The sequence below is a fragment of the Pantherophis guttatus genome, chromosome 4, assembly GCF_059756535.1.
Source record: "Pantherophis guttatus breed Tessera chromosome 4, ASM5975653v1, whole genome shotgun sequence".
NCBI lineage: Eukaryota > Metazoa > Chordata > Lepidosauria > Squamata > Colubridae > Pantherophis > Pantherophis guttatus.
In genome coordinates this window covers 110,496,951-110,516,819 of record NC_142066.1, presented here as the reverse complement: position 1 = coordinate 110,516,819, position 19,869 = coordinate 110,496,951, and the positions used below count along the sequence as shown (strand labels likewise).

Here is a 19,869-nt window from a genome sequence, read left to right as displayed (position 1 = left end):
AACTTTCTGCATTCAATATTCCAGCCTTTTTACTTCCAAACCAATCACTTGTTAAAGTTAAAGCTACTGCATCATAATATAACTGCAGGTTTGGAAGTTTAAGGCCTCCTCTTTCAGGAACATCTTGCATAATTTTCAATTTCACTCTCGGCTTTTTCTCGTTCCAGACAAACTTATTAAGTCCAGTTTGCCAAACTTTCAGTTGTTTATCACTTTTAAGCACCGGAATCATTTGAAACAAAAACAGAAATCTTGGCAAAATGTTCATCTTAACTGCTGCTATTCTTCCAAGTAAAGACAGTTGCAGCTTTTTCCAAGTCTCTATGTCTTTCTGAACCTCTCGCCACAACACCTCATAGTTATTTTGAAACAATTTCATATTTGATTCTGCAACCTGAACTCCAAGATATTTTACCTTAGGTACAATTTCAAAACCTGCCCTCCTTTCAAGCTCATGTTTACGATCTTGTGTCATATTTTTGATTATCATTTTAGTCTTTTTTGAATTCAGTCTAAAACCTGAAACTCTACCATAGTCTTGTATAATGTCGTTCATCAGGATTATTGATTCCATTGGTTGTGATAGGGTAACCACCAGATCATCTGCAAATGCCTTTATTCTATAATCCTCTTGCCTTATCATTATGCCTTTCAAAATTTTTGAGTCCCGTATTGTATTTAGCAAGACTTCCAATGTTAAAATAAATAAGAGTGGGGACAACGGACATCCCTGTCTTGTTCCTTTTTCAATTTTAAACTCTGTCGTCAAACTTCCATTAATAATAATCTGTGCTTTTTGCTCTTGATAAATTGCTGAGATTGCCTGTATAAATTGGTCCCCAAAGCCCATCTTTTTTAAAGTCTTTAGTAGAAAATTCCAGTCCACTCTATCAAAGGCCTTCTCCGCATCCAAAAAAACCAGCACTGCAGAAATCTGTTTATTCTTATCAAGATATTCCAATAAGTCTATTACTTGCCTTACATTGTCCTTCATGTATCTGCCCTCAATAAATCCCGCTTGGTCCTCATGAATCACCTTTTGGATTACTGGCATCAACCTGTTGGCTAATACCTTCGCATAAATTTTATAGTCTGTGTTCAAAAGAGATATTGGTCTGTAGTTCTCTGGTTTTTTAGGACCAACTTGTTCCTTTGGTATCAAAGATATATAAGCAGTTGTCCAAGATGGGGGTATTTTATCCCCTTGTTGAATATTGCAAAATAAATCTCTAAGTTGTCCCACCATTTCAGCTTGTAAAGTTTTGTAATACACTGCAGTCAAACCATCCGTGCCAGGAGCTTTGGCTGTTTTTAGCTGTTTAATTGCTGCTGTTATCTCCTCCTCTGTTATAGGATAATTCATTCTTTCCTTTTGTTGATCAGTAATTTTTGTAACTCTCTTATCCTTTAAATATTTTTCTATAAATCCATTCTGCACCTCTTCTTTGGCATATAGTTTAGTATAATAATCCACAAAAGCTTCTTTAATTAGTTTTTGTTGAAAGATTTCTTTCCCTCCAATATCAATACTGTCAATAGTCCGTATACTTTCTTTTTTCCTCAATGTGTAGGCCAACCATCTGCCCGGTTTATTAGCATTGCAAAATGTATTATGCTTCGCGTATTGTAAGCTTGTTGCAACTTGTTCCGCCATAAGCATTTGGAATTGGTCTTTCAAAAGTTTTATAGCACTTCGTATTCTTTCATCTGTTGGGTTTTTAATAAGTAACTGTTCTTTATTCTTTATTTCCATTTCCAACTCAGATCTTTTCTTTTGTCGGAACAGTCTATGTTTAGAATTCATGTAGATAAGTACCCCTCTCATATAAGCTTTACTTGCGTCCCAAACAATTTCAACTGGGGTACCTTTATTCAAATTTATTTCAAAAAATTCTTTCAAATGCTTTTTAAGTTCTATTATATTTTTTTCATATCTAAACAAGTTCTCATTTAATCTCCAAGAACGTCTCTCAACCTTATCCATCTCGATTTCTATCCATACAGGACTATGATCAGTCAAAGTTCTTGGAAAAATCTTTGTTCTTTTTGTCTTAACAAGTAGATCATTTGACAACAAGATAAAATCAATCCTAGAAAAGGATCTATGTCTATCAGAAAAGAAAGTGTAGTCCAATTCATTTGGATTATGTATTCTCCAAACATCTTTTAGTTCCATATCTTCTTTCATATCAAAAAAGGTCTGTGGTAATCTAATTCTAGACTTTGCCAAGCTCTTTTTATCTAATTTAGAATCAATTACTCCATTCCAATCTCCCATGATTAAAATAGATCTGTAGTCCCATTGCAATATTTTGGTATGTAACATCTTGTAAAAATAATCCTGTTGTTGGTTGGGAGCATAAATTCCAATCAAAAGAATTTGACCATTTGCTGTGAACAATTCAATTGCTACAAATCTACCATCTTGATCTACTTCTATAACTTTTGCTGTTAATTTTTTATTTACATAAATAACCACACCATTCTTTTTCTGCGAAGTTGAAGATATATAATGTGCTCCTAGTTTTGAGTTTATCAAATATTTTTGATCTTGAGTTGTGATATGCGTTTCTTGTAAACATATTATATCATTATTAAATTGTTTCAAATATGTAAATAATTTCTTCCTTTTCTGTGCTGAATTCAACCCATTGACATTCCAAGATAAACACTTAAAGGTCATTAGCCTCTTTCTGGAGCGCAGAGCAATATGCTTGAAGTTCATCCGAGAGCTTCGATCTCGCTCCTCCCATAGCTCCAATCTCTTGTGCAGTGCTCTTAACTGCCTTCTTGTCTTGTCTTTCCTGTTGTTGTTGTTGCTTTTGTTTAAGTAGCTTGGATTGAGCTCTAGTTATACGTTGATCTTTAACTTCAGTCAACTGAATCAAATCCAAAATTGGAGAAGAATCCAGCAAGGGCTCACTCAGAATACCTCCTTCTGCACCTTGCACGTTTTCTAATTCCTGCTTAGACTGTTCTTTCAATTGCCTCTCTTCACTCTCCTTAATCTCCAAAACTGTAGATGTACGTGGAGATGGTGTTCTTTCCTTAAGAATAGTACTGTAAAAGTGTTGTGCCTTCTCCACGGTATTCAACCGATATCCTTCTCCCTTATATCTAAAAATTACCCCAGCTGGTGCATCCCACCGGAAGGGTATCTGTAAATTTTTCAATTCCTTAACAAGAAAACCAAATTCTTTTCTAGCTTTCAGCATTTTAGGAGGTAATTCTTTAAAAATTACAAGCCGTGAGCCCCCCACTTGTACAGAAGTGTGAAAAGATTTTTGCAGGATATCATTTCTAATTTCTCTCTCAGTGAAGTATATGACCACATCTCTGGGTAGTTGTCTTTGCCTGGCCACCCAAGAGTTCACTCTGTAAATTTTATCTATTTTATGAAATACCAAATCAGGATTAACTTGTAAAATCTTAGCCAGGGCTTCAGAGCAAACTTGTCTCAAATCCTGTCTTTCCTCCTCTCGAATTCCCCGAAGCCGTATGGCAAATTCCATCGCCCGGAATTGTATCATAACAATCTCATCTTCAATTCTCTGCATTTTATTGTCAACTTCATCAATTTTATAGTCATTGTCTTTCATCCTAACATTAACTTCTGATTTAAATTCTTCAACTTTAAAATCAACTTTCCCAATAAAATCTGCCAGGCCAGACGCCACTTCAGATATTTTTTTGGTCACCATAATTTGATTCTGTTTCACCATGTCTTTAACTTCATTAATTTCCTGCAAAAATTCCTGATGTGATTTTTGAAGTTTATCATCTATCTCCTGTTGTGATTCTTGAAATTTATCATCCAAAGTTTTAGAAATAAATTCTTTTAAATCTGCCACATCAAATTCTTTTTTCTGAGTTTGTAGCTGTTGAGCAGGGGGAAGTTGCGTTTGATGTTTATGTGTGGGGGATCCCCCCCCTGATGCCTTCCCTTCCTGCTTCTTTGAAGCCATCGTGCCACGTAGACTAGTTTTTTTGAAGAGGGAAGTTCTTTTTCCTTTCCCTCTTCCACAGAAACTTCTAAAAAAGTCCCCCAGATTTAATCAGGTAGAACTAAAGTAAAGCAAAGTCAAATTTTAGCAAAAGAAATTTTTTCTTTAGATAGAGCAACTTTGTAGCAATTTTACAACTTTGTAGCAAAGCAGGGAGGCTTCACAAATCCACTTTCACTAGCTCGTTAACTCAAACGCTGGACGCCATATTTTTTTAAATCACTTTCACTCGCTCACTTTCTTTTTTGATTTAAAAAGTCAACAAAGCGCCAATACTTGCAGTTTTCAAGTTTCTGGATTCAAGTTGATATTTCCGCTGTTTGTTGAAATTAATTCCTCTCACTTTAAAAGTTTGCTGCTGCCGGCTTGTTCTGCTGAAGGCAGAATCGTCCCACGCCGCCCGGAGTCTCCGCAGGTTGGAAGGGAGCCACACCTGTTTTCACCCCCAGAAGCAATTCCCTGGGGGGTTACAGGGGCTCAACCTGTACCCTGCTGTCTCTGCTCCTGCAATCTTCAAGATTTCGGAGTTTTCGAGCCGCACCTCGTTCGCGGGGCGGCTCTACAGGCGGCGGGGCTGGCGGTCTTTAAGAAGTCACCGCCGTCGCCAAAGCTCGCAAACCGGAAGTCGGTACCCCCAGACTTTTAGTCATGGGGGATTTCAACCTGCCATCTGTCGGCGAAACGTCTGAGGTGGCTTGAGAGTTCATGGCTTCCATGACGGCCATGGACCTTACTCAGTTAATTCATGACCCTACTCACACAGGTGGACACACTCTGGACTTAGTTTTTGTCTCTGGTCAGTGGTCGAGTGGCCTTGATACAGGAGATATAGTCATCGAACCCTTGTCATGGTCTGACCACTTGCTCCTTCGACTGGACTTTCTAACTGCTGCACTCCGCCGCAGGGAGGCGGGACCGATCAGGTGGTTCCGCCCCAGGTGCCTGATGGACCCTGATAGGTTCCAGATGGAGCTTGGGCCATTTCCTGAGACTCTGGCTCATGACTCGGCTGAGGACCTGGTGGCCGCCTGGGATAGTGCGGCTGCTGGGGCCTTGGACCGTGTCGTGCCTTTGCGGCCTCTGACCCAGCACCGAACTCACCTAGCTCCTTGGTTCTCCGAGGAGCTCAGGGAGATGAAGCACCGGAAAAGACGCCTGGAGAGTAGTTGGAGGACCAGCTGCTCCGAATCCGACCGAACACTGGTGAGGTCTCATATTAAGACCTACCTAGTGGCGATAAAAGCGGCGAACTCTAGCTATTTTGCCGCTCTTATCACGTCATCAGATAATTGCCCGGCCGCCCTGTTTAGGGTGACCCACTCCCTCCTCCATCTGGAGGTGTGGGATGACCCCTTGCAGGGCCGAGCTGAGGACTTTGTGCAGTATCTGTATGACAAAATCGCTCAGATTCGGGAAGGGCTGGCCTTCTGGGTATGTCCGGACAGGATGACTGAGGCAGGTCTTGAGAGTGTTATCTGGGGGGAGTTCAATCCTGTGGCTCCCGAGGACATGGACAGGGTCCTGGGACGGCTGAACACGACCACATGTTTATTGGACCCATGTCCCTCCTGGTTGGTACTGGCTTACCGGGAGGTGACACGAGGCTGGGTCCAGAAGATTGTTAACGCTTCTTTGAGTGAGGGGGTCCTGCCAGCTGCTTTGAAAGAAGCGGTTGTGAAGAAGCCCTCTCTGGATCCGGCTGTTTTGGCTAACTATCGTCCAGTCTCCAACCTTCGCTTCATTGCGAAGGTTGTTGAGAGTGTGGTAGCGCAACAGCTTCCCCGGTACCTGGATGAAGCTGTCTATCTAGACCTGCTCCAGTCTGGCTTCCGGCCTGGGCACAGCACAGAAACGGCATTGGTCGCGTTGGTGGATGATCTCTGGAGGGCTCGGGATAGGGGTTGTTCCTCTATCCTGGTCCTGTTAGACCTCTCAGCGGCTTTTGATACCATCGACCATGGTATCATGTTGCACCAGTTGGCGGAGTTGGGGGTGGGGGGCACGTTCTGCGGTGGTTCTCCTCCTACCTCTCTGACCGGTCGCAATCTGTGTTGACAGGGGGGCAGCAGTCGACCCCGAGGCACCTTGCTTGTGGGGTGCCACAAGGGTCGGTCCTCTTGCCCCTTCTGTTCAACATTTATGTAAAGCCGCTGGGTGAGATCATCTGTGGCTTTGGGGTGGAGTTCCATCAGTACGCTGATGACACCCAGCTGTACATCTCCACCCCAGGCCACCCCAACGATGCCCTTGAAGTGATGCCCCAGTGCCTGGAGGCCGTGCGGGCCTGGATGGGGAGAAACAGGCTCCGACTCAACCCCTCCAAGACTGAGTGGCTGTGGCTTCCAGCGTCCCGATATAGCCAGCTGACGCCATCGCTGGCTATTGGGGGCGAATCACTCGCCCCCACGGACAGGGCTCGTAACTTGGGCGTCCTCCTGGACGCACGGCTGTCTTTAGAAGATCATTTGACGGCCGTGGCCAGGGGGGCTTTTTATCAGGTTCACCTGATACGCCAGTTGCGCCCTTTTCTAGATCGGGACTCTCTACGCACAGTCACTCAGGCACTAGTCACTTCCTGCCTGGATTACTGCAACGCTCTCTAGATGGGGCTCCCCCTGGGGTGCACCCGGAGGCTCCAGCTGGTCCAGAACGCGGCCGCGTGGGGGATTATGGGGGCGACGAGGCGCTCCCATGTGACACCTCTCCTGCGCGAGCTGCACTGGCTCCCAGTGGTCTTCCGGGTGCGCTTCAAGGTGTTGGTGACCACCTATAAAGCGCTCCATGGCTTAGGGCCGGGGTACTTACGAGACCGCCTTCTGCCACCAATAGCCTCCCACCGGCCAGTACGCTCACACAGAGTGGGCCTCCTCAGGGTGCCGTCCGCCAGACAATGTCGGCTGGCGACCCCCAGGGGGAGAGCCTTCTCTCTGACGGTGCCCACCCTCTGGAACAACCTTCCCCCAGAGTTACGTACAATAACAGACCTCCGGATTTTTCGTCGGGCCCTGAAAACCTATTTATTTCAACTAGCTGGGCTGGCTTGAGTTAAATTTTAAATTGATTTTAAATTGGGTTGTTTTAATTTACGGCCAAAATATTTAATTATTTTAATACTGTTTTTAAATTTTGTATGCTCTGTTTTTTACTTTGGCTGTTCACCGCCCTGAGTCCTATTTGGAGAAGGGCGGTATAGAAATGGAAACAAATAAATAAATTTAGATACTAAATTGGATGAACAACCACAGGAATAGCAAAGGGAGTATAAAGTATAAAGTGTGTAAACTCTCATAAACTCTCATTATCCAAGATATTTCTAACAGTTGTAAACATGCATGACATGGGCCAGAGGGATATAACTCATGCAGTACTTTGTAATGTTTGTCTTTTGACTGGTATTTATATAGAGAGGTGTGTTGTAATTGAGTTCTGATTAGGAATGACCCCTAAATTTAGATATGTCAGGCACACAACTATCTTCTTTTTAAATTTAGTTTTTTCTTCTCCCAGGAATTTCAAATAGTGTCCCATAGGTAATTTTTCCAAAGTTAGTATGTTGTATATACTGTTTGTTGGCACTGTAACTCCCATAATGTTCAGAATTGCCAATCTGAGGTGTACGACAGTTCATTTAGTGACTATTCAAAGTTACAATGGCACTGAAAAAAGTGACTTATGACCATTTTTCACACTTACAAAGATATCAGCATCTCCATGGTCATGTGATCAAAATTAAACTAATTGGCAACTGATTCATATTTATTACATTGGCAGTGTCCCAGGATCATGTGATCAGTTTTTGCAATCTTCTGAAAAGCAAAGTCAATGGGGAAACTTGACTTAACAACAGTGGTATTGACTTACTTGCAGTGATTCACTTAATTGTGTCCAGAAAGGTCGTAAAATGAGGCAAAATTCACTTAACAAATGTCTCTCTTAGCAACATAAATTTTGGGTTCAATTGTGGTCATAAATCAAGGATTATCTGTATAGTCTCAAAAGTCTGGAAAATAGCAAATTAGGGAAGAGGGCTTGAAATCATATTTGTATTTAAAAGACTATATTTAATATTCATCTTCAACTTCACTTTTATTAACTAAACTGGGCCAATCTATAGAATATATATATATACCCTGTTTTCCCCCAAATAAGACATCCCCTGATAATAAACCCAATCGGGCTTTTGAGCGCATGGCAGTAAGGCCAAGCGCTTATTTCAGGGTTCAAAAAAATGTAAGATAGGGTCTTATTTTTGGGGAAACATGGTAGCTATTTGGAAGGCATTAATGTTAGCCTCACAGTGTGATTAAGCTGGATACCCACAGCTTTTATATGAGCACTGTTTAGCCATATAGCCTGCAATACTCAGCTGCCAATTATACCGAACAAGAGCTGGTGTCTTAAGAACTGTAGCACTCCAGAGCTGAGATCACAGAAAGACTATGTAGAATTAATAATACACACACACACGTTTATATGATCATTTCTGTCTCTGAGATGGTTTGTTTTAATTTTTTTTCATTTTTTGTTACATGTTACAGATGAACTTGATCATATCTAGTGTTTTAACAGGCAGTTTTTTGCTCTAAAGTGAGTGCATGTGCTTTAGAAGTGGGAATAGGAGGGAGGGAAATAGAAACATTCATTTTTAATCTGTTTACCTTGAGAGATTGCCAAGAAATGATTCATCTCTTCTAATTCTTTTTTTTTTCTTTTCAGCTATGGGACAAAGGATTGTTGAATATATACCATTATCTAAAAGTAAGCTCTATATTATTTATTCGAACTGATATAAAAATACTGCATTTGTTGTGTAACCTAGTTGTGTCATGCTCTATAAAAGCATTCAGTCTTTAGTGTTTTCTAAAAGCTTGTGGAATAGTTAGTTACTCCTGATACAAGTGCATTTTCTTTATTATGCAACCACTTTTATCTTCTTCGAGTTTGAAGATCCACCAATACATTATTGCCTAACATTGCACAGTATATTTTTAATTATACTCAAGACTTTTTTTTTAGTATTTTTTTCCTTTTCAGTAGTTTTTCCTCAGGGACAAATATATACAGCTGGTTTTGGTGGCTTCATTCAGTCTTGAAGACAGAGCTTAATCCACAATCCAATTAAGGCCAAACAATTGGAGGTAAATTTATATAATGAAAAAATATATCTTTTGCTGTAAAATAAATGAATAGATATAAATACTGAGGAAAACCTTGTTTTGTTTGTTTTTATCTTTCAAGTGTCGTACATATAGGCAGCATAATGACCATATTCAGATGTAATGAATGTAACCAAGTTATTTTAAATATGAACAGACTTTAGGTTTGCTCCTCAGGAACATGGTAAGAAGATATTCCTGTTTCATTTTCATTTAATTCAGTGCCATGTGTTTAACTTCTGCTTTATTGAAATAACCATATTTTCAAGTTGATTTGCTTAACCATTTACATATAATATTAAAACTGAAATTAGTTGAATGCAGAAGCAAAAGTATTCTTGCAGTCTCCTGAAAAAGAGAAGCAGTTTGAGATTCACTTCTTGGTAGGATTTTCACCCTGAATACTTGTTATTTGATATATATGGAGGTGCAATTATTGTCCTGAAACCATATATTGATTATTGGTTCTAGAGAAATTATGTGGCTCCTAAGTCAACAAACATTCTTTAGAAATTGAAAAAAGGTACTATAATTATTTATGGGATCTTTATATTATTAAAAAAAAAAACTAACTTTCTTTTTGACGATCTTGTTAATTTCATTCAACCGGGCTTTCTCATTCTTCCTTTTCAGAGGTGGTATTCAGCAGGTTCTGACCAGTTCTGAAGAACCAGTAGTGGAAATTTTGAGTAGTTCGAGAACTGGTAAATACCACCTCTGACTGGCCCCGCCCCATCTATTCTCTGCCTCCTGAGTCCCAGCTGATCAGGAGGAAATGGAGATTATACAGTATCCTTCCCCTGGAGTCAGTGATGGGTTGCTACCAGTTTGCCCCAGGCTCCGCCCACCCACCCAGACATTTCTGTGCATGCGCAGAAGCTTCTATGCATGTGCAGAAATGTCACACATGTAAGCACACGCATGCCTACAAGCGAACCAGTAGTGGCCGAAATTGAAATCCACTACTGCTTGGAGTGAGGTGGGAATGAAAATTTTACAGTATCCTTCCCCTGCCATGCCCACCAAGCCATGCCCACCAAGCCACGCCCACAGAACCTGTAGTAAAAATTTTTGAATCCGACCACTGTTCCTTTTCCTTTCATTCTTTTCCCGTTATGATTTGTTTTATGGTTTTTTTTCTTCATTTTTATATTGTGGCCACCCAGTTATCTGGAATTGGGCAATATCTAAATTTAATACATTTAATTAACTAAATTTAAAAAATAATATAAAATGAATGCAGATTATTTTTATAGTCTTCTGACTCACCCATGTAATAAAATAGACTGTTGCAGACATTTTCCATTCATTTATTCACAAATATACATTTTGTCAATGTTCCGACTGACAAATCCAATCAAAGCAAGTATGGACGAGACAATCCAATCTCTGAATGCAAAACTTTATTGAGTACATAATTTTGGCAGTGATTAGAGCAAAACCAGCTCTAGCTAATTCCCGCACAAACCCACATAATTAAAGTATAGAATTTTCCCTCTCCCTGTTAGTGCAGGTCACATTGTCCAGTTGAGTGTCATTGTATTGTTATGAGAAAAAGTATTTGGGTTTGGCAAGCAAGCACATGCAGAAGTGTCCTTGATTTGGCTTGTCTTCTTGATGACTGGAATCTGGAATTCCATCTCACCCTTCCCTCCTCCTGGTTTGTTGGCAAGCTGAGAAGCGATAATAGTTGCAACAGCATAAGTGCACTTCGACTTGACACATTACTCATCATAACACATATTTTACACATAGGTTTTGTTGTGTCTTTATATAGGCATCCGCTGGTGGTTGGCTAATCCACCGGCAGGAAGTTTAAATGGATGTCATTGGCTAGCTTGCCGGAGCTGTATATAAGGAGGGCTCAGCAGCTCAGCCGGCAGTTCCTGTAAGAGCTGAATAAAATGCTGAACAGACCTCTGCTGAGTCACGTCTTCTTTTCACTGCGCCAATCTAACACTGGCGACGAAGGACACAAAAGAACTGACAGCATACCTCGTGGCACGATCGCCACCATCTACCAAGAGCTGAGTCACTTGAGCAAAGTCACTGAAACTGAACCAGAGAACCATGTCTGGACCACAGATCTTGCTGGCTCCGTTCGATCCTAACCAGGAGAAATGGAAGTCCTTCAAGGTCCGGTTCAGACAATTCCTGGCAGGCAGCGGTTTCACCGACCTGGACGACAACCGAAAGCGAGCTCTGTTCCTGGCTCACTGCGGCTCCAGGGTCATGAAAATGGCCATGGATCTCGTGGCACCGAGGGACATTGAGCTGATGCCTTGGACCGAACTACAGGAAGGCCTGCAAGAGCATTACGCTCCAACCAGCACCCTGTTGGCCAACCGGTTTGATTTCCACCAGCGGAATCAACGGGACGGCGAATCTGTTAAGGACTTTGTATCTGCGCTCCGGACAATCGCAGCCAGCTGTGAGTTTGAGAACGTGGACATCCAACTGAGAGACCGGATTGTCTTCGGGATGAGGGATGTTTCTGTCCAGAAGAAACTCCTCAGGTGTCACTGAAGGTGAGAAGGTCTCACTGAGAGATGTGATCGAAGAAGCTACAGCTGCAGAATTGTCAGAGAGAGCAGCAGCCGTTATGAGGAGGTCTAAGGGGATCCACAAATCCACAAGAATCCCCAAATTTCATCAGACGAGACCACCACAGGGTCAGAGTCCGAAGGCGAAATGGCCGTCCACAAGATTCTCAGACCCCAACGGCGGGAAAACCCTCAAGAGGGCGGACGAGAGGAACGCTGTACCAGCTGCAACGGGGATCACATGCGCGCCAGATGTCGCTGGCGGGATGCGACCTGCAGGTGCTGCAGAAGGAAGGGCCACATCGCTGAGGCATCCAGAGTGGTAGAACCGGTCATGGAGGCTCCCAGAACCCGCGACCGCGAGAACCAGAGGCCATCCAAACGGTCCCAATACCTCAGGCGCAAGGGAGAAGGCTACGCGAAGAGCAGAGGGGTCCATCAGATCACCATAGCGCATGCCGCGACTGAGGGATCCAACAAGTTCCACGTGACCGTCCACGTGGAAGGGACACTATGTCCTATGGAGATCGACTCCGGATCGCCCTATTCTATTATAGACTGGGTTCAGCTCAAGAAACTAAAGCTGCAGATTGCCAAAAGCCACCTCAAGCCGCTGCAAGCGAAATTGGTAGATTTTGGAGGCCATCCAATCGGAATCCTGGAAAGGACCAAGCTCAGAGTCAATTACAAAGACTTCTCCGGGGACCTACCCATCGCAGTTGTCAAGGAAACTCGACCAACCCTTCTTGGAGTGGAGTGGTTCAAGCTTCTAGGGCTCACCATTGGAGGGATTAATCAGATCAGACAAAGCGAACTCGACAAGCTCCTAGAGGACTTCCAGGACGTCTTCAACGGGAGCCTAGGTAAATTTTTGGGGAAACCCATCTCATTCAATTTAGACCCAACAATTACTCCAATTCGGCTAAAGCCCCGCAGGGTTCTATTCGCCCTCCGGCCTAAAGTTGATGCCCAACTGGACAAATTAATCGCCTAGGACATATTGGAGCTTAACGACATATCTATAACACTTATCAAGAGCTCTTCTTGATGATATGGAAACAACAGAATGGATCTTAAAACAATTATCCATTTTGATCCATTTTACAAGATTTTGATATCATCTTCCTGCAGGCAACATGGGAAATTGAGAAAGTGGAGCTCAAAGAATATATATTCCTGCAGACAGCTTTGAGGATAGTTATGTTCATTCTGGTTTTGTATGCTGCCCAGAGTCATCTTTGGTAAGATAGGAAGTCATATAAATTTGATTAATACAATTAATCAAGATAAAAGAAAATTATTATTTTTTTGTTTATGCCAAAATACTTTCCATTACTTTTGTCCTTACAATGTATAATTGTTTGATTATTATTAAGTTAACAAAATGGTAACAATGCATTTGAAGCACCCAGTATCTTTTGGAAGCTGCAAATGAGATTCAGTTGTTGTTCTTTAACTACAGAAACAGAATGGATTGGAGTTCTTTCTAATTTTAGCATGCCCAGCGTAGATTTCTAAACTCTTTATTACCAACTCTCAATTGTACATAATTGTACAAAAGTATTACTAATTTAAATAGTTATATTTGATAAAATAACTCATGGTAGGGACTCTGCCAGATGGTCACATTGAAGTATTTATTGAAGAATGGTCCATAAAAATAGAAGTATATTCGCTTTCTTCCACTGAGAAAAGAAAGTGTTAATCAAAGAAGCTGGTAACAGTTGTATGATCTGTATCACAAACCTAGTAACTGCCTGCATGAACTCATGGTTCATTCATTCATTAGTTCATTCAAATTTTGAGACTGTCCAATTTGTCATTGACTCTGAAAATCTTTTAAAAAAAGAAAAGAAAAATTAATAAAAAGGAACATACCCAGCCAGAAAACAAGCACTCAACTTTAAATTAAATAAACTAAATAGACTAGAAAAGACTATACAACCGCGTTAAACCAGAGAAAAACAGATTTTGAATAATTTTTGGAACATCTTAAAGGTGGGAACTCCATGAATCTCCAGGGGGATACCAGTTTAGAAGGCAGGTGCTGCTACTGACAATATGCACTTCCTAGTTTCCATAAAATGACACTGATAGACAAAATTATGCAAAAGTTATTAGTGCTGTTTATTACTGTATGTTTTCCATCTATAAGGTGCAACATGAATAAGGACAGGCAAATTCTGTTCCTGGAACTGAAATGATGGTTTAGTTATACACACTTTATCTTAGCAGGGATGTGATTTTTTTTTTTTTTTTTTTGCAGTAGGATATTTAAGAGTTCTGGGTTTAAGTTCATCTGATAGCATAGTCAGAATGGCTCTGCTTTGCTTTGTTTTGGACCGGTAGACATCTGTGAGTCAAGCTGGAGAGCTGCTTTTCATTAACACTTTGCAAGAAGAAAAAGTAAATTCATATTCCTTTTTCATCAGTGTCAGATTTAAGTAGCATTTCATTTAGAAACTAAACACTTTATTATTATTTAATGGATACCTGCAAAAGAATGCGCTAAGAAATTCAGCTGAAACAATGTGCCAAGAATAGAAGCTACTGATCAACATTCTGGTGGTGTGGAGTAGAGGATCCTGGGGCCTTAGGATACAGGATTTGTGTTTCCACTGTTATTGCAATGTCTGGATTTGCCCTGGATGAGAAGCAGATTTGTTGACTCTTCAGCATGGGAAAAAGCCAACCACAGATTTACTGCAAAGTTAGTTTAGCTGTTTGCCCCTTTCCAAGTGTTATGAAAAGAGTTTTTAAAATGTTTGGCTTGGCATGTCTGCTGCACAATAAATTGTTATCTAAAACAATAGAGAACAAAGGAGGAAAAAAGTCATAAATACATACCAGGAAATGCAAAGCTCCATTTTGGTGCTGGAGCCGCAAGGGCATTGGGTTTCATTGCCTTGAGTCTCTATGGAAAGCAGTCTGCTCCACAGGAAGACCCTGTGTTCCTGTCCTTTTGGTGAACCTGCCTGAAAGGAATACAGGAGTTATTGAGTAATCAAGGCTTGTCAGCACCTTGGTTATGCAGCATGGTTCAATCCGATAATGTGAATGGAACCAGTAATAGCACTGATGAAAAGCACACTGGTTTGAAAAGGGCTTGAATGATTTTTTTTGTTCATTTTCTGTTTACATGTAATGGGTTATTGATGCCATTACCTTATAACACAGCTGCTTGTTTCATAGAAAAATGGGAAATTAGTCATTATTTCTTTAAAAGAAGAGAAGGAGAGCCAGGGAAACAGTGAAACAGAAGGGAAGAAAGACAGAAAGAAAGAAGCATTGTTATATGAAGAAAATTGCATTTGAATACTGTGACTGAAACATATTGATTTTCTGGAACAGACTTTTTAGATTAAAAATGCCAATGCTAAATCCTTGCATGACCTATAGTTCATATGAAGTTCATGTGTCATTTACTGTTATTCTAGGAAAACAGCACAATCTTTAGTGAAAACATGGTTTGGAAAAGTCTTGACTTGCTCACATTTGCATGTCTTTGTCAAAAATCATGACTTGGAGCTCAGTAAACCAAGGCTATTTCTCAAATACTTTGCTTTGAATTGCCGCACATTTATTTTTTAATCATCTGTGCATCTTCATTTGATTTTCACCTTGATATTTAGATTTTTTTATTTTTATTTTTTCATTCATACTTGTTCATTGATTGCATTGAATTTGTAAGAGGAATTCATTCTCCACAAGCAATTTGCTGGTCTTTGGTTTTAATTCAGAAAAGTTTGAAATAGGATTAATGTCTTGGCTATATCTCCTTTACCTATTATAGAGAAGTGTATACATAAAGTGATTATTTCTCTCCCCACTTTTGCAAAATAAATTATCTGAACTTTGGTTATCAGAATGTCCTGGCTGTATTAATTAAAGAAATATTTCATATATCTGCGGTAATCTGACTCAGCCAACTCTAAGTAAATGATTTTTCCATTCATGATATAGGCATGCAAGCATCCCCCAACTCTCTTAGTGTTCCCTCTTATCTTCCAGAATGATTCTTGGGCTTATGCCTACATTCATAAATCTATAGGCTAATTTGGCTACTGATTATTGGGTCTGCTTATCTTGATATCATTCTCTATCTGCCTGAATTTTGAAAAAAGTGTACAAATATAGGAGTAATGGTATGTGAATGCAGAAAAAATAGTAACTGTTTGAGACTAGAGAATATGCTTTATAAATTTATAGGGAATTATGTATACAATATTATCACATAATTTGTTTAATGAGTATGCAGTAAATTAATCTCCAGTGTGTTAGAACATTTCAAAAATGCGCTAAAATATATAATTAAACACATGCATAAAGATATATTTTGTTTCAAGTTATCTTAATTTGTTTAAGCTAAATAGAACTGTCTGTTATATAGGTCTTCCCATTTTCTTTAAGAATTTTCAAGCTTAAATTTCTGAAGCATCTTTAGTTTGCCTCATATTATTGCAGTGTTTTTAGATATGTATAAAAATGATCACATATTTTCCAATATGTTTTCCAAATGTTTTCTAAAATAGCAACACTATTTTTTGTTTCAGTGTTTTAAATCATCTCCCTTCATTTGGTCATTTACAGAAATTCTTGCCCTCCAGTCAAATATTTGTCTTTTCGCATGTGCAAGATGGCGCCGCTACCCTGAATCCACAATCGACCATGGAGTGGATTCAGGTGTTTTGGGGTTTGCTGGGGCTGCTTTTACAACTTTAGCCTGAACCCCCGGAAATGGAAACTCTCCCCCAACCTGGAAAGGGCATTTTTGCCCTCCAGAACAACATGGTTGGGGAGAATTTACGGAAACTGAGTGGCACGGGGTCGAAGACACCAACGGCCAGTCGCTCCGGCATTTTGCATTTGGGGGTGGCAACGGCAATGTCGGCAGCTGAACACAGGGTCGGTCAAATTGGCGGTGGGACGAGGCTGGCCTGAAGATCTTTGCCTGGCCCAGAGTTACCTTGGGGAGCTGCGGAGGTTCCGTGGATACCGGGGGACGCACTGGAGACCCAGATGTTTGCCAGCGGCAGTGGAGGTTACCTCCAGCGAAATGACGACCGCTGTAGGAGGCTGGTTTGGCTCGGAAGAGCAATGTTGGTGGAGGGGACAAAAGGCAATGTCTAACATGCCCTGCAGCCGAGCAGAGGCAAACAAACCACCAAACCACCAATGTGATCGGGGACTTGGAGGCTGCAGTTATGGCTGAGGGAATGACTAAACTTCTGGGTATGGGAGTGGCTGGAGGCGGGCCTGTGGACTGGCTGCCTTGGATGGAATCTCTCTTCCCCCCTCCCCTTTTCTTTTCAGCCTGTTTTGGACTTTTTAGATGCTGCCCATGGATTGTATTACTGTGGATTTATTCCTGGTTGTGGAATATCCCCCGCCTGTGGATTATCATCGATTTATCTCTATAAATTTTTATTCTATTCTGTTATTCTGTTCTTGAGCCCATGTACCAAGGTGGTCTGGACAGTCATGTGGGTGCTGAGGGAGATGGCTTTTGGTTACTGGTTACTGCTGAAAGATTGGAGGCGGACCAACAAATCTTCCAAAGTTATGACCATCTGACCATCGCCGTGAGAGGGTGATTGGGACATTGAGCCTGCAGAGGTGCTCAAAGGCCTGGGACTCCTCCCACTTTGGTGAGAGAACAGTGGAGGCCAGCTGTTATTCCACATGGTTTCTACCATCTTTTTTACCATCTTTTATTACAGAACATTATTGGACCCCTACCTGGATACCAGTTCCATTTGGTCTTGTTGGTTGATGTATTTGGCGGCTGAGCTAATTGCACTGCAAGATGCCCCCCTCTCGCAGATGTGGCCCTCCACATTATCGAGGGCCTACCTCAATGACGTGTCCTGGGACCCGAAGAGGTGGCATGTGAAAAAGAGGGGGTTGAGCGTTTTTTTAAAAAGGATACCAGGGACGTTTTTAAGGGGACCCGGGAGGGGGGAGGGGGCTGTAGAGATCGACTGGGGGGGGTCCATATAGCCATTGTGTGGGGTGGTGGGTTAGATGGGCAGAGGAGAGAAGGGTAATCTGACCGGGGCTCCAGGGGGTGAAACGAAGGGCAGTTCCATCAAATTGGTAAGTGAGAGGGGTAGGTATGATGGGCGCAGGGGGCCATATCAGGTTCTGGGGGTGGGCACGCGCTGTCTCCGAGCGATTGCACACTCCGGCCCCCATAGCGTGACTCGTGTCCTGGATTGCACAGAGTTTCAGGCCCTGGGTCCTCGACTGATGTTATGTAATGCCAGGTCGGTAATTAATGAAGCCCCCCTCATTTGTGATCTTATTGTGGAGGGGGATGTAGACCTGGCTGGGATTATGGAGACCTGGTTGGGCCAGGAGGGGGGTGTTCCCCTCGTTGAAACGTGCCCTCCAGGTTTCCGTGCATTTCATCAGCCGAGGGGAGGGGTGGGGGAGTAGCGGCAATTATTAGAGAAAGTCTTTGTCCGAGGGAGGCCACTGTTCCTCAGATAGCCAGATGTGAGTCCCTTTTTGTGAAGTGGGGTCGTGGGGTGCAGATGGGTTTGCTGACTACGTACCTGGCTCCCTGCCACGTGGCGGCGACCGTGCCTGAGCTACTCGACGTGATTGCCGGGGTGGCGGTTGATACTCCCAGACTTATTGTTATGGGGGACTTCAACCTACCATCCATTGGTGAGACATCAGAGGTGGCTCGGGAGTTCATGGATGCCATGACGGCCATGGACCTAACCCAGTTAGTGCAAGGCCCCACTCACACAGAGGGACACACTCTGGACTTGATTTTCATCTCTGGTCAGTGGTTGAATGATCTTGGTAGAGGGAACCTAGACATTTAACCCTTGTCATGGACAGATCATTCGCTCCTTCACTTAGACTTTCAAGCCGCTTTCCCCCGCCGCAGGGAGATGGAACCAACAGATGGTTCCGTCCCAGGCGCCTGATGGATCCTGAAAGGTTCCAGATGGAGTTTGGGCCGTTTCTGAAGACTCTGGCACACGACTCAACTGAAGACCTGGTGGCCGCCTGGGATAGTGCAGCCGCAGGGGCTTTGGACCGTGTCGTGCCTTTGCGGCCTCTGACCCGATGCTGATCTCAATTGGCTCCTTGGTTCTCCGAGGAGCTGAGAGAGATGAAGCATTGGAAAAGATGCCTAGAGAGTGTTTGGAGGACTAGTCAATCCGAATCTGACCGGACACAGGTAAGATCTTATATCAAGACCTACCTAGTGGCAATAAAAGTGGCAAAATCTAACTTTTTTTCCGCTCTTATCATATCTGCAGAGAACTGCCCAGCCACTCTGTTCAGGGTGACCCACTCCCTCCTTCTGGTGGGATTGCGGGAAGATCCCTTGCAGGGTCAAGCTGAGGATTTTGTGCAATTCCTGCATGATAAAATCGCTCAGATTCGGGAAGGCTTGGACTCTGACTGGGTGAGTCCGGGGAGGGAGGCGGAGTTGAGTCTGGAAAATTCTATCTGGGAAGAGTTTGACCCCGTTGCTCCCGAGGATGTGGACAGGATTCTGGGTAGGCTTAGTGTTGTCACATGTTTATTGGACCTGTGTCCCTCCTGATTGTACTGGCCTCCCGGGAGGTTACACCAGGCTGGCTCCAGGGGATTATAAATGCTTCTTTGAGTGAGGGTGCCTTTCCCGCCGTCTTGAAAGAGGCGGTGGTGAGGCCCCTCCTCAAGAAGCCATCCCTGGACCCGGCTCTATTAGCAAATTACCGTCCGGTGTCCAACCTTCGTTTTGTGGAGAAGGTTGTCGAGAGTGTGGTGGCACGACAGCTACCTCAGTACCTGGAGGAAGCTGTCTATATGGACCCGTACCAGTCGGGCTTCAGGCAGGGGTACAACACAGAAACGGCATTGGTCGCGTTGGTGGATGATCTCTGGAGGGCTCGGGACAGTGGTGCTCCTCTGTCCTGGTCCTATTAGATCTCTCAGCGGCTTTTGATACCATCGACCATGGTATCATGCTGCAGTGGTTGAGGGGGTTAGGAATTGGAGGCACCGTGTTACAGTGGTTCTTCTCCTACCTCTCTGACTGCTCGCAGTTTGTGTTGGCACGGGGGCAGAGGTCGACCTCGAGGCGCCTCACTTGGGGAGTGCCACAGGGGTCGGTCCTCTCGCCCCTTCTGTTCAACATTTATGTGAAGCCGCTGGGTG

The 19,869-nt window shown here is 42.7% G+C and overlaps 1 protein-coding gene across 13 annotated transcripts in view; it reads left to right on the top strand.

The window, feature by feature from the left end:
* Positions 1–19,869, top strand: part of RARB (retinoic acid receptor beta) — a 559,406-nt gene that overhangs the window by 291,514 nt on the left and 248,023 nt on the right. For 8 of the 13 annotated variants that reach the window (XM_087892554.1, XM_087892553.1, XM_087892552.1 and 5 more), the window contains one exon: positions 8,721–8,762. The exons of 4 other annotated variants lie outside the window; for them this stretch is intronic. In XM_087892554.1, coding sequence (XP_087748680.1) covers positions 8,721–8,762 — 42 coding nt within the window. Of the gene's footprint in view, positions 1–8,720; positions 8,763–10,937; positions 12,567–19,869 lie in introns of those variants that run through there. One more of the 13 variants, XM_087892550.1, reaches the window with a different exon arrangement.